Raw genomic sequence first — 15050 nt, 5'->3', positions numbered from 1 at the left:
GGGGCCATCACAGCCGTGTTGCTGACGGAGGAGTTCACCACAATGGTTTTGGCACATTCCGCGCTGGTGATGGGCGCAGGGTTGGTCTCGTCGTCAGAGATTTCCATGTCCTCCCCTGAGGAATGCTGACCCTGCCAGAAAAAAGAGAGAGAAAAGGTGATGAGCACATTCTCTTTACACTAAATACCACAGCGCTGGGCTGCTTCAAACAAAAGCTAAGTTTAACACACATTTTAATTGGGAACGGAGAAAAGCGAGCGATGCCCTGAAAAGACAGGGCCCACTGAGCAGCTGGTGCCTATTGAAGCTTTTCTCTTCTGTGTCAGACCTCAGGAATCAGAGAGGTAAAAGCTTTCTAAAAGAGCATCAGCACCAACTGAACAAAACCCTCAGCTTCTATGGAGCAGGAGGAACTGCTCCCATGCTTGGCGAAATTACACACAATCCAAACGTCCTTCACCGCAAGATACATTATCTCTTATTTGCATCTAGTACTCATAGGCACATTACACTGTGAGTTTTTATTCCTTAGTTTCTCCATGCACAAATAATTACCTTGGTTTTTAATTATAATCCCTGGCTCATTTGCTGTCAACTCCTAACCTCTAATTGTGGAAAGACAGTATCTCCACATGGTTGCTGCTACTGAAAGTTGTCGTGACTAGACCACAGCAATTCACATGGGGAAAAAAAGAACCCCAAATCTGGTTAAACTGCTTTTAAACATCAAAGTCATGAATGCTGCGATTCAAAGACATAGCCTATGTTGTGTTTTGGGACAAAATGAATACTTTACTAGCCACAAGAAATACAGACTTACAGAAAATGCTAAAACTATGTCCTACCTCTGCTGCCAAAGGGATGGAAATTGGACTAAGACAGAGGGTGCCTGCTTGCTCTCAAGTCTCAGAGCTGCCCAACTAGGTCTTGTACAAAAGAAAAGTCTCAGGAACTACCTCCATCCTCAGCAGCATGTGGTCACACCTGCACAGTGTCTGTCCTACAGGCACTTCAGTCCTGGAGGTGTCTCCAGCACCAGGAATCCATATGCATGACTCTCACATCCCTCAGGTATCAAAACCTTGATACAAAATACAGTAACCAAATACTGCTGGAAAACATATCCACACAGTGACAGTTTATCTGGGACACATGAATGGCGCTGATCTTTGACCAGAGTGATGACAGCAGACAGGACAGGGTCCCTGTAATGTCCAAACATGTCTCACATTGCCGACATGAGTAAAGAGCCTCCGCGTGTTCCCCAGCACAGCCCAGGGCACAGCAGGGATGCTCCTCCTGGCCAGAGCCCTCCTGCTGCCCTGGGAGCTTTGGCAGCCCAGCTGAGCCAGGAAGAGATCACCATCAAGTGGTCTGTCAGTGCCTCTCTGTATCACAATCCTGGCAAGAGTTTTGGAACCTGCTGGCTGCTGTCAGCCAAATTTGATGGTGGATCTCAAAGATATTTATTATTTGCTCCACATTTCGTGCCAGCAGGTGCCTCTTCTGTCTGCTCTCCTACCAGTCTTCCCAGTCTGAAAGGAAAGAGCAGTATCAGACACTGGAGAACCTAGAAGTTCTGGGAAGAGCTGCTGAGGAGCAGACTTTGTTGGCAGTTTTCACATGCAGGGATGCTCCTCCTGGCCAGAGCCCTCCTGCTGCCCTGGGAGCTTTGGCAGCCCAGCTGAGCCAGGAAGAGATCACCATCAAGTGGTCTGTCAGTGCCTCTCTGTATCACAATCCTGGCAAGAGTTTTGGAACCTGCTGGCTGCTGTCAGCCAAATTTGATGGTGGATCTCAAAGATATTTATTATTTGCTCCACATTTCGTGCCAGCAGGTGCCTCTTCTGTCTGCTCTCCTACCAGTCTTCCCAGTCTGAAAGGAAAGAGCAGTATCAGACACTGGAGAACCTAGAAGTTCTGGGAAGAGCTGCTGAGGAGCAGACTTTGTTGGCAGTTTTCACACTGAAGCTGCTGTGATTTGGTTCTTAACCTGTGAATTTTTTACTGGGGTATGCAAACAAAAGCAGGAGCAGCTGAATTGACTCTGCTACAAACTGTCGCTGTGTGAAACTGAGCAGCCACAACTATCCAAATCACTCCAAATGTTTCCCGTTTTATCAAAGGTCATCTCTGCTACAGCAGCTACCACCAGAGAGCAGGCTGAGCACGACGCTTGCAACAGCAGCTGTGCAAATCCTCCAGTCCTGGCACCTCCCCTCACCCTGGCTTCCCCGCATTCCTCTGCTGCGGCACAAACTCACTGCCTCCCGCAGCACCTGGGTCACCCACAAAAAAACACTCGTAGTTTTAGAGCCCAAAATGCCCAACAAGGAGACACCATTCACCTGGCAAACCCTGAGCAAGAGCTATTGATCCTTGGTAATAGTGATGGAGAGGGGACTCCCCTGTAGTCACAGTCACTTCAGCGCATCTGTGCATGCAGGGAGGACTCTGAGGGCTGTTTCGTAAACCCTAAAATGAACAGCTAAAAAAGAAGTAGAGGTGATAACCCATTGCACTCAACTCTTTCCAAAGCCCAGTTGTATCATGCCCTTGAGCTGCCCACATCTGGCTCACACTTCTCAGTGGGTCTCACACCCTGCATCCTCTCCCCAGCTGCTCTATTGCAGTCACGTCCCACGCCGAGGATGCTGGGGAATGAAAGGACATTCTGCAGTTTCAACTACTGCAGCTCCAGTGAAAGGAGCAGAGGAAGAGCAAAAAGGATGACTGTGGCAGGTGTAAACAAGATTCCTGTGAAACAGACCCCGGTTTTCAGTAAGTGAACACAAAAGGCCCTGTTAAAAGCACTGTCTCCAATTGCAAACGCCGGGTGATGCTAAAGGTCGGTGCTGGATAGAAAGCCAGGAGCGTTCAGGCTACCAAAGACAGACTAAATCAGCTTCGAGTTCACATTCATCTCATCTGATGGGATATGGAGAAAAGTCACCTCAGGAGGCCTCAGGGAAGCACCAGAACCAAGCAGTGTCAAGCCACAAATTCTTCCCAGTCCCTCCTGCAGGACCCTGCACCCTCCCAGAGCCCTCCCAACCTCCCATCCTGGAGCACCAGCAGCCTCCAGCCTGTCCCAGCCAGTCCTGCCTCAGGAGACTCGTGTGCTCTTGCCCATCACTCAGAGCCCGCTGCCATCCACACCAGCCTCTAATCAGCCTCAGTACCAATGAGTCCTGCCTGATAAATTTGGCTGGTTTTCCCTTTTGAAGGAAACATCACATAGAAAAGCCAGTCCTGAAATTGCAGAGAGGTGGCAGGACTAGCAGGATTCCATGCTTTAGGGCACAGAGCTTCCTTCATCCATACATGCATTAATTTTATTTAAGCTGAAATGAGAATTGCTAAAGCAATAACCAGCATGTTTGAAAGACTGAAAGATTTTTCTCTTTTTTTTCACTTCTGGTGCTCAGATGGATCTACAGGAAGCAACAACAGATTCCCTGCTTCCTACAATGTTGGGCTGACAACTCACCTCCACTTGCACAGTGCACAGAGTCTGTGCTCCAGTTTTATCCCAAGCAAGATGGACAGAGAGAGAGAACGAGATTAAATGGCAGGGAGAAAAGGATCAGAAAAGGCACAGGGGGTAGGGGGAAAGAATCACAAGGTTAGGAAAGAGGTCAAACCAAAAGAAGATCATCTACAAGGAAGTCTTTAAAGAAAGTTAAGCGTAACAAATATTTAAAGCGGATGACTTTCCTGTAACTGCTCATATCTAAGGGGAAAAAATGTAGGCACCAAGTGAAAGAGATCAAGGTACAGATAGAAAAACCAAGGAGAGACATAGAAAGATCTTGTGTTATTTGAATTTCTTTTCATTCACCTGTCTGAACCTGGATTTACTATGGTTGCTACCAAATACCTCTCAGGGTAGAGCTGAAAAGCACCTGTGCTGTACTCTCAAAGAAACTGCCTTCTAGCTGGCCTCCCTCTTTGCTCTCACAAGCAGAAAAAAGTGAGCTGATGGATGACATACATACTGCTATGAGAATGTCACGGCCATCACTGTCAAAAAAACCTGTGTCAATCAGTCCCGGAGTTCACCTGCCTGTTTCTGAGGTCATCTGGTACAATGCCACCAGAAAACCTCCTTTCAGCCCACTGAGAGAAAAGCCATTTCCAGCTAAATTAATTTGTGCTGCCATCTTTACTTTGGATTAATTAAATTAAGAGTTAGCAAAACAGGTATTTAATTATACGCATGACACATTTTTCCAAAGGTTCTTTAATGATGCAAATTTGTTGGGAGAGATTCATGTCAGCGTAACTGGTTATAAATGGCCTCATTCACTGTTCACCCAAAATGTTAATTGCCACCTTTAACACCAGCACAGTGTGCAGAGACTCTTAAGTTAAATGAGGGAACATCCTGGGATGCCACTCCTGCATCAGCTGGAATAGTGACAGGGTAGGGCCACTGGCTGCAGGGTATCAATCCCACCTCAGAGCCATACCCAGCATTTTGCAAGCAAATGTTAGTACCTCCAAAGAAACTAAATCCTAATATTTGCATGCAGAACTGGCAGCTTCCAGATGTGAGGAGGCTGTTCCATCCCCTGACCCAGAGGAGCACTGACACTGTGGCAGCAATTGGGACCTTCACTGTACACATTGTTCAGTACCTTTCTTACAGGCAGAGAAACTTCACATCCTTCCATTTCCTTCTAAAAGGCCATCTGAGAAAGAACCTACTCAGAATTTCAGAACACATTGTGAATACCATCAGCTTACAGTTCATTTTGCTTAAACATTCTGCTGGGTACTAAGTTACAATTCCCTGCCTCAAATATAAGTACCACTGAACATAGCAACTACTCTGGCATTACCTGGCTGAGCTCTGGTGCATCAAAATAATGAAATGCAGGATCGATGGCATTCAGCACAGTACAAGGGCACCAGCCTTCATGTTTTTCAATAAAGCTAGAACTAAAATCAGAAGGGACTCTTGGACAAAAAAGTTTTCCTACCCTGGTTAAACAGTCATCACTTGGTTTTGGATTAAGTCCAACCAAGCGTTGAAAAAACTTCACAAGTGCTCATCTCACACTTTATCCTTACAAAAAAGCAGGGAAAGAAAAGCCTTCAGAGGTGAGGAGGAGAGGACAACTGACTGAAGAGGGTCATACACCATGTTGCTGACAGAGTCAAGAACAGACTCCAGGTCTCTCTGACCTCCTATACCCCAACTCCAGTTGCCTCCCCACACTGGGCTCACACCAGGCTCCTCACTGCCTGTGCTCTGTGTTTGACAAGGGAAACAGCCCTGGTGCCGTGATCCCTGGGTGAAACCAGCTCAAGTTCTCTATCACACAATTCTCTCCCCAGACTCCTTCAGCAGAGCATGTTAAAGAAAATGAGACATTTCAAACCTGCCACATTTCTTATGCTACCATCCGGAACAAAAATGAAGCCTGAGGCCACCAACCAGCCACCTGCAACTCTTCCTCCAAGACAACTTCACTGAAAAACTCCTTTCAAGTTCAGCCCAGAGAATCCCACCATTCACTCTGCTAACAGAGTAAATATCAAATACCTCTTGCAGCTCAAAATCTGCAAGCCCAGCGAGGGCTTCAGAGAGTATTGCTTTGTTCATCTTTAATCTGCTTTTAGCTTGCAGGTTCAACGTTCCTGGCAAAGCACATGAGGAGGAGCCATGGCTCTGAACTGCCCTCTTGTCTTGCTGGGAGGGCACAATGACATGGCAGAGGGACTGTGCTGAGCATTCACACCTCGCCGTGTCAGGCGTGAACAAGGCAGACTCGGCACCTTATTTACAATGCACACCAGTATTTTTACTTTGCTAACCATAATTACAGCCCTGCCTCGGGAGGAACACACACAAGGGCGGTGCTTCACTGGTGTTGCAGACGTGGAGTACAAGAGGGCAGAGCCACTCCAGGTGGTTTGCCAGCAGTCCAGCAGCAAAAACACGGAGCAAACACTGCCTACACTTTCCTGGGTGAGCTTTCCAACTTGGTCAGGTCACTGTGCTGTCCCCAGCGCCCGTGGTGGCTCATGGTGGCCAACCCACCACCACCACAGCCTGGATTGATACTGGAATTAGGTTGCTGCCTCCTCCCCGTGGGTTAGTCAGGTCTTTCAACCTCCTCTGGGCAGCTGAGAGAGCTCCCGTCCTCCTGCTGCAGTCAGAGCCCGCGAGGGCAACCACACCAGCTTTTAATTGGGACAACTTTCTGGTGTTTGCGCTGTAACAAAATGCTCAGCTCCGTAATTGGCAAATGGAAAGATTTACATATTACAAATCAGTGATTATAAAATATCTCCAGCAACATGTGATTCTACCTCTAGAAAAGAAGACTGCAAGGTTTTTATATAGTTATATATTTATACAGCACTTCATAAATGAACTCACAAGCAAAGGCTGCAAACACACAGATCAGAGCAATGGACTCAATGTTGTATCCCACAAAAAGGGACACCAAAAAGGCCCTAATGGAACTGGGATTTCTCACAGAAGGAGGGACATTCCTTGGCTGTTTTGGTTTCTCTGTTACCAATTGCCAAAGTACCTCTCACTACCTGAAAAAGAGAATTCAAGCTCTCTACGATGACAATATCCCACCTGACACACTGTGTTGGCTCAGGCTGTGTTTTGGTCTGGTGCTTACTTGCAGCACTTCTTTGGCACACACAGTGCTCCCCACACCTACAGGGCTGCCCAACGAGTAAAACAAGTGACAATAATATCCAAGTGCTCATTGTAAACAAACAGCACTGCGAACACCAGCCCAATTTACGCCACTTACTTTCCTTCCTAAAGCCAAGAGGGAACTTTGAGTTGATATCTCAAACCACAGAAGGACAGAGGGAGAATTCCCTAGAAGACCCTGCTGGTCCCAGAAGAGGGGAACAGGGGTGAGGAAATGCCACGTGCTTGTTTGTGGCTCACAATGTGCTCCATCAGGTGCTGGTCCCTAATTAGACCATCCTGCACATGGGGAGATGCCACAAGTACGGATTTGGAAGGATGCAGGGAAGCAGCTCAACTGGGCTGCAAGTGTAGGGCAGGAAGGGCTCTTGAGAGGGGGAGGTACACGGGGCTAATGTTTACAAAGGGAAAAGGTCTCCTCAGTCACTTCCAGTATTTCCTGACACCAGGAACAGAAGTAAATTGACTTATGTTCTAAGGACAGCAGGAGAGCTGGACAGCTGCCCAACAGTCCATGCCATCATCAGAAAATCTAGTGAATCAAGATGACAAAACAAGCTAAAATGACTCCTGTAGGATGGACAGCAGTGGCAAAGAGCATCCCAGCCTTGTGCAAATCCACACCACACTTCCTACAGGCCCTCACATGCACTGAGCAGCTGAAATGGGTCTCGACACTTCAAGGCCCCGTTTCAGACTCCAGAGAGGATTATCTTGTCTCCCTGCAGGACAGTGGAATAACATCAACATCTCCAAGGAAAGGAACTGAGCAGTAGCTTAAATCAGTATTTCCCAAACCAAAGCCCCTGATGTGACACAGGGCATGAAATGGTCCACACAAAAACCACACAAAAAATAGGAGAAAATTAATGCAATGATTGAACAGGAGGGATTCAGGCTGTTTTTACTTGACTGTACATCGGCGCTCCAGTGGCTGTAGGAAATGATGTATGGATTCTTCCTTCCAGAAATTGAAATGGATTCTGGAGTAAGAAACACCCACTCAGGCAGCCTCCAGGCATTTCCACGAGACTAAAAACTTCTTTCATTCAGCAAGTGATGCAGGGAAGGACAGACAATTCTAGGTGAAGCAAGAGGACAGAGAAGGGAAGCCCATGTGGTACAGTCTGAGGTAAACAGATCTTTACTGATCTAGAAAAAAGACAACTTGAGGAATGTGATCCCAAGGGGAGAACACTTAATCATCATTCAGTACTTTCAAAAATCCATTCTCTTGGCAAGACAGCACAACAGTCCAGTTTTCAATGTGGATTTCAAGAGCCCACTGCAAGAGCTTCCGAGGACAGAAATCCTCAGAGTGAGGAATTAAACCAGTGGGAAAACAACTGCCAGATCTGCCTCAGCAGAAATCCTGAAGAGATGAACTGGCAAAGAGAGCTAGGTTGAGGGGGCTGCTCTGTATGTTAGTAAGTGCATCACCTTCCACAAAGGGGATGGCTAAATTCAGGTCTTTCTCCCTTCCAAAAGGAGGAGGCTCTGAATTGCAAATCTCACAGCATATGATGTGGTTACACTGCTCCTGTCAGCAAGATCATCGAAGAAGGGATATTTGGAGAAGGCAGACACTGTCTCTGGTCTTCCCAAGCACAAGAGACTCTCCAGTGTCTGCAAGGAGAGGCCAACATAGCATCCTTGGGGTCCACACTCAGCAATGCCAAGACTGGAAACTTCCAGACTCCCCGACCGCGCAGATCTGAGCGGAGACCGCCATGAACATCCAACTGGGTAGGTCACAAAATACAGTGAGAGTATGAGATGGGGAGTCCCTGGCTCCCAGCCCAAGCTCAGGGAGGCCTGGGCAGCCTGTGCGTGCCCCCATGTGAGGCTGGCCTGGACAGTCGCCCCTCCTGCATTATGTGGACAAATCCGAACTGGCAGGGCGAATGTGTGCCAATTCAGGGGCAGCGTCATGTGGCCACAGTGTTTTTCATCACATATGAAACACCCTAAAATTGGATTTACCATCTCATGGAACCATGGCCTTTTCCCTCAAGTCTTAAGTAGATCTTATTAAGGGGAAAAAAAGGGTTTCTTTATGGGGGGAGGAGGAGGTAGGGAAAAGGAAGGAGGAAAAGAGAGGGGTGTTAACATTGGGAAGCCATGTAACAAGGCAGGCTCTTTCCACAGCAATGGTTGTTCTGGTTTCCCTATTTTAGATGGGGGGAAGGGACAACTGAAGAGCTATTTGCAATCTAACTTCAAAGGCTTTAGTCGGCTGGGAAGCTAAGTCATGCATAAAAGGATGGTAGAGTGGCAAGAAAATACCCCCTACAGATAAATTAGTCAGGGAATGTTCTCTGCTTCTCCCAAAGACTTTCATACAGCCAGACCGACTTTACCCAGTCAGGTAAAGCCCTTTTCAGACACCAGGTTCAGTGATGCAGAGTTCTGGGAACTAACCAGCCAAATCCAACAGGGGAACTGAACAGTCTCTCTGAAAAACAGAAAGGCAGTGGCATGCATGCAATGGCCTCCTCTGTCATTTTCTGCCACCTCAGCTATTATTTTATTCTAAGGTCTGTCCACACAAAAAAAATGCAGAGCTCGAGGCAGCATCTGCTTCTCTAAAGATGCAAAGAAAAGCAATGAATTCAGAAGAAATCCCACTGTACACAGAGAATTCATTTCCCAAATAATTCTGTAGCGCTGTCTTGCTCTTCACACTGGTGTGCAGAAACGTACCCACATTTCTAAAGAAGGTACTTTGCAATTGAAGATAAAAGGAACTGGCAACATTAGATCAGAGTCCACCTATAAGTAAAAAAAACCACCACCCTGCAATAACTGCATGTGCAGAGTACACAGATCCCTCACAGTTCAGTGCCAGGCAGGAGCTCACATGCCAGCCCCTGACCTCACCCTCATACTTAAACCTTGGGTCAAATGGAGCCGTGAATTCAGATCTTGCTACCAAGAGAGTGATAAGAAAGGAGATAAGCATGGAAAACAGTCTAGCTTCCCAGCTGATAGCAGCCTGTTGAAGAATAGGTTGTACACATGCTGTATTTAAACAGTTCTAATCAGCACAACTAGGCCAGTTTGATACTCCTCCCCTTTTACATAGTACTACTGTACCCTTGAGTATCTGAAATCACGTGGCTATCACAGTTATGGCAGCATTTTCAGTGTCCTGTTCAGGCTCAGGAGACACAAACCCTCCCCGACTGTGGCCAGGCTGTTGAGTCCCTCGCAGCAGTGGCCACAAATGATGAGTGGCACCCTAATGAGCTTAGCAGCTCCTTATTTTCTGAGCATTACAACACAAACCTAACAAGTCCTTCCCAGCAAAGCTGTAGATGCATTAAAACCCAGCTAGGCCATGGGAGATGCTTCACTCTGAGGAGCCTATTCCCAGCAGCTGAGTAGATGTTCTTCCTCAAAAGTAAGGGTAAGGACAGCAAGAAACAGTTCCCCTTTGGTAACATTTCTCTTTTCTTTTGAGGCATCTTGCATTTTTCACTGCTTTATTTCCTGCTTAGATTTTCCTTCTCTTGCTGTGCTCAGATTTAACTAAGTGCACGCAGTTAGAGAGGACAGCATCAGGCACAACAACTGAGGAATGTAACATATTAATTAAAACAATATAAATCTTTTTTCTAATACAAAGAGCAAGAAATATCTCCATACTGTCCTTTTTCAAAACCTGCCTAATGAGGGAAATGCAACTTTTCCCCCCCTACCACTCCCTTTGGGAGACAGAAACATAACCCTTGTGGCTGTCAACTGCTGACTGATCCCTTAACAAAAATAATCCCTGCGCAGGACATAACATTTCTCATGGCCTTCAAGAAGATACCAAACTTTTACTATCAAACTATCCCCACTATATGCAAAATAAATTGTATAACCGCAAGTGTTCTAAAGCACCAGAGTGGAAATACCCCCCAGCTGGGCTGCATTCCCACCGCCATTTGTGCAGGCATAAAATATGCAAAGAAGAGAGGAGAGGTAAAGTGTGCTGATTTCCCCACCTGTCCCCTAATTAGCAAGCAGGAGGTTTAAACAAACACACGGAAACACTTTTCACCTAGAACAAAATTCAGCTGTGCATCTCACCGTCACAGGATACTGCACAGGCTCAGGGGTGCAGATGGGTTGAAAAATGGATTAGATGTTTGTGGTAGGTCCAGCAGCAGCTACTGAGCTGAGCATTGCTAATCTGCTGGTCGGGAGGGACCCCAGGGGAGCTGCTGAGGGCCTACTGCATGGCAGCCACTGCAGACCCAAAGGAAATAACTCCCAACAAAACAGTCAAGAAAAGGTAAAGATGTGCCTTTTCCTTGCTTACTCATGAGTTAGTCTGAAATCTCTCCTGCTCTCTCTTGCAGCAGAGCTGTAATCAAGCTCTCCCACGGGTGACTGCTCAAGTGGAAGGGCAGCGTGTCCATGGCAGAGCCTTTCAGCAGCAGCCAGCACCAGGTGGTCCATGTTCTGCTCCTCAGACCCACCACTCCGACCCTCAGGCTCTTTTAGGCCTCCCCATGTTGGTGACTCTTACTTTACTCACTTCTTTACTACCTGCTTTAAAGAGCTTTGCGAAAATGCTCGAGGATGAGTGAAGCCCTGCAGAAGCTCACAGCAGTACAGCATCACCACAGCCCATCCTTGAGCAGACACAGCTAAACCCCTCTCCATCACACAGCTCTTTATTTGTATTTTTAAAGCAGCATTCCTATTAGACTGATTCATTAGTTTGAAGTCTTAAAAAGGCAGGTTACTTACTTAAGGAGTTATGTGAAACAGTTGTGAGAAAGGCACAAAACCAGGTGAACACTGCTCTGTGCTCATGCATTCCATGCCCTGTTCACTGATCCAGGTGCCCAGCTGGAAGGCACGGGCATCTTTTTATTTTTTAAGCAGTTCTGCAGGAACAGCTGCCATGGTGGTTTGCAGCTTATCATTTATTACTTAGCACCATTTGGCCTCAGCACCTTTTGAAGCACCAGAGCTGCACAGTGGTCCTTATATCACAGACCACCATCAATACATCTCACTGGACATGACACTAAGGTTGTGCTTCACTAGAACAATTACACTGTGCAGTGTTCGTGATACCAGAGCTCAGTTAAAACAGTAAAAATACTGCATGAACTGCCACTTCTCTGACTGCAGCATGTGTGCCCCAGCAATGACCCAAGACAAAGCCATGCAACAAGACTTCCTCAAGCTGAAGCCTGAGCATCCAACCCAGCAGGGTTCACAGCTCCCTTGCAGCCAGACCAGGTGCCCCCAGCATGATGCCAGCTCCCAGGGAATTTAAAAGCAACCCCAGCATCAGGACAACACCCTCCCATCAGGGCTCTGCTAGGGGCAGGCTGCCCCTTCCCACCAAACCCTCACCACCTGCGTGCCTCTCACTGACCTGGAACACACCTTAGCTTTGCAAACCCATCTGCTGTTACTACTTTTCTGAGGTAATTTGGGAGATACCTGACACTATATTAACAAGCAAATAAATTTGTTGAGATTCCCTTGTCAAAATTCATCCTTTCACACACGTCTCCATGGCATACATTCCACTGGTAGATTGCCCTTTATGTCTTACTGCAATTTGAATAATTTCATGCAGTATGAAGGATTTTCATATTTTCCAAGTATTTCTTTCTCCTGACAATAGCAAAATGCTTGTAGCACCATGATAACAGTTGCTCACATTTATCTGCATCCTTCAAAGACAATATTTCAATTATCTGCACTGGAAACTCTGAGCCACATCTGCCGACCAAAATGCCACGTTTGGCAACTGCTTAGCAACAAGGACTGGATTGGGAAACAGCCCCCAGAGCCACGTGCCAACATCACACCAGCTCCTGCTTCCACCAAACAACACTGCCATCACCTCGAATAGGTATATTTTGCTCTGCCTGGGATACACAAGACACCAGAAATAACAAGCTCCCTTGGGAAAAGGGAAACCTGGAAAAAAAACACCTACTTCAGCAATCCCTCCCCAGGCTCCACTGGGAATGTCTTCCTGATGTGTGCAACACATGTTGATGCTGCACCACGGGAGGAGGACACGCCACTTGGACACAAGCACAAAACTGTATCTGCTCACCGCCAAACACAGTTCTTTTGGAAAAAATCTGGATGTAAGAGAGCAACTCCAACTTCACACCACCCACAAAAGCAGCAGACATCAGATTCCTTGATCAGGACAGCAAAAGGCCCAGGAAAAACAAACACCATCTGTCCTTGATGTCACCCAACCTGCACCATCAGCCCTCTTCTTCCTAAGGCTCCGTGCCACCACACCCAGTGGCACAGGGACTCTGGGCAGTGGTGAGCCTGAGGACATCCCACCTTGAATGCCTGAAGTTGCAGGCAAGGAGGAAAGACAGGAAAGACTGGGCCCTAGCGAGACCATCTTTGTTTCTCCTCTTCTTCCCCTCCTCACCATTCTCAGAGCCTTTTCCTAACTATCTCCCTGACTTACTGCCTGATACAGAGAAAGAGATTGAGCAAAACACAGGTGAGCTGGTCAAAGGTGTGTGATAATTGCACTTAGCACACTGCTATCAACTCCACATAAATACACAGTCCAAACACATCATTCAGAGCAGTCAGCAATTCCAAACACCAACAGGAAGTGCCAAAGTTGAGGCAAAACTGGAAGTTGAGCTCCAGCTGTCTGACCCCTTTGCAGGCAAGCCTCCCAAGCACAGGCACTGCTGCCAGCTCCGCGCCTGGGCGGTTTTGGTTCCGGCGCAGGCTGTGCCGTGCAGGCTCGCGGTGCCCTCCGTGCACAGAGCCATTGCTGGAGCCCAAGCCACCAACAACTTCCTCTACTCAAACTGCTTCTAGAGCAACACTCTTGCAGCAGCCAGAGGAGCAAACCTATTCCACCTATTCCAGCCTGGAGAGAAATGAGAAAGTCCAATTTGCTGCCTTGCTATTTCCACCTCATGAGTTCTGTCTGCACTGCTGGAGATGTGTGAATGCAGACACTGACTTTATTTCAGCACTATGCAAAAAAACCCCCACATTTTAAACTTCTTTTTTTTTTCCTTTACCATTTTCTTTCTTCTTTGTTTTTTAAAATATTTTGCTTTTAGGAACACAAAATTTGAGCAATCTTTTTGTCATGATGAATGAGCATTTCCAAAAGCAAGCACTGCACTTTCATAATAAATCCTGAGACAGCAGTAACACGTCTGGGTCAAAGGAGCCCTTGTGGGCAGGTACATGATACACAGAGTTAACAATCTCACAAGTTTCATTTTGAGTTCTGCCCTGTCTTCACTAGGTACAAACAAGTACCCCAAACTGAAAATTAAAATTAACAGAAGGGGGGTGGCAAAGTCATGGGCCTCAAAATTAATGCAACATGGAAAAAACATTCAACTGATGAACTGTATCTATTTAGAGGACTCCAGGAAAGGCCCCAGCCAGCAGAAATTTGAATAAGAGCTCGTCTGCTCAGTGCTCTGTGTCAGACACAGACACATATAGAACACAGCCGCTGCTCCGGCATCTTCATAACCAGACCCAGAAATTAGTGCTGTTCTGGCGGCTGCCAGCACAATATGTTAACAGCAATTATTTTCTCAATATTTCTACTGATTACCTAACACACTGGCACGTTTTCTCAGTGTCACTGCATGTTGCAACACACGCCGCCATCCAGTAACTTGTCTGCATTCCCTTGGTCACTTTTCACAGCCATCAGATGCGAAACGCAACTGGAATGATAATGGGTTGGAGAAACTGTGAGGAAAATGTGTCACTTCAATGTGAGGCTTCACAGCCTGCATTTATGACATCTGAACATTCAATATCGTCACTGCTAAAACCTCAGTGTTGTAAAGAATAGGAAGAACTCTGCAAGCAGCAAAAGGAAGATGCCAAAGGCTGTCTAACTGTGGATGGTCTGCAGAGCTCAGATTTGCAATGTTATTCCACCATAAGTTATGTGCTACGGTTAAACACTGTAATTTGGATCTAACTTCACAGTGTGGGAGCATCTGCAGATTACACAAACACAAAATAAGCAATGCTCTACCTATTAACAAGCAGTTCAAGTATACACAGCCAGTCCACCAGGAACTGAAAATTTACAGAAAGTCACTGGTGGAGAAACAGAACAAACTGAGCTAGTGGTGAGAGTATTGTCAGCAACAGTGATTTATAAAAAGGAATGGCAATGTCAATTCTATCAGGTATGCAAAATGCAAAAGCCTCAAAGCCTTGGCCTGGTGTGAGAGCAAAAGAACCACTCAGCCTCCCAACCACAGCCTGCTTTCTATTTTTCAGTTACACTCCAGAGCATTTCACCATTTCCAGCTCTGTTATCAACCAGAGACACGTTCTCTCACTCTACTGGAGTTGTTTGTATCCAAAA

General features: G+C 46.7%; 1 protein-coding gene across 1 annotated transcript in view; it reads right to left on the bottom strand.

Moving 5' to 3' along the window:
* SETD1B (SET domain containing 1B) overlaps positions 1–15050 on the bottom strand; it is a gene marked incomplete at its 5' end in the record, with an annotated part of 47715 nt that overhangs the window by 18501 nt on the left and 14164 nt on the right. The window contains one exon of the mRNA XM_017734711.1: positions 6–131. Coding sequence (XP_017590200.1) covers positions 6–131 — 126 coding nt within the window. The remainder of the gene's footprint in view (positions 1–5; positions 132–15050) is intronic.

The sequence above is a fragment of the Corvus brachyrhynchos genome, unplaced genomic scaffold (assembly GCF_000691975.1).
Source record: "Corvus brachyrhynchos isolate BGI_N302 unplaced genomic scaffold, ASM69197v1 scaffold114, whole genome shotgun sequence".
In the NCBI taxonomy this organism is placed as follows: domain Eukaryota; kingdom Metazoa; phylum Chordata; class Aves; order Passeriformes; family Corvidae; genus Corvus; species Corvus brachyrhynchos.
The sequence above is the reverse complement of the archived record's forward strand: the minus strand, read 5'-3'. Positions and strand labels throughout refer to the sequence as shown.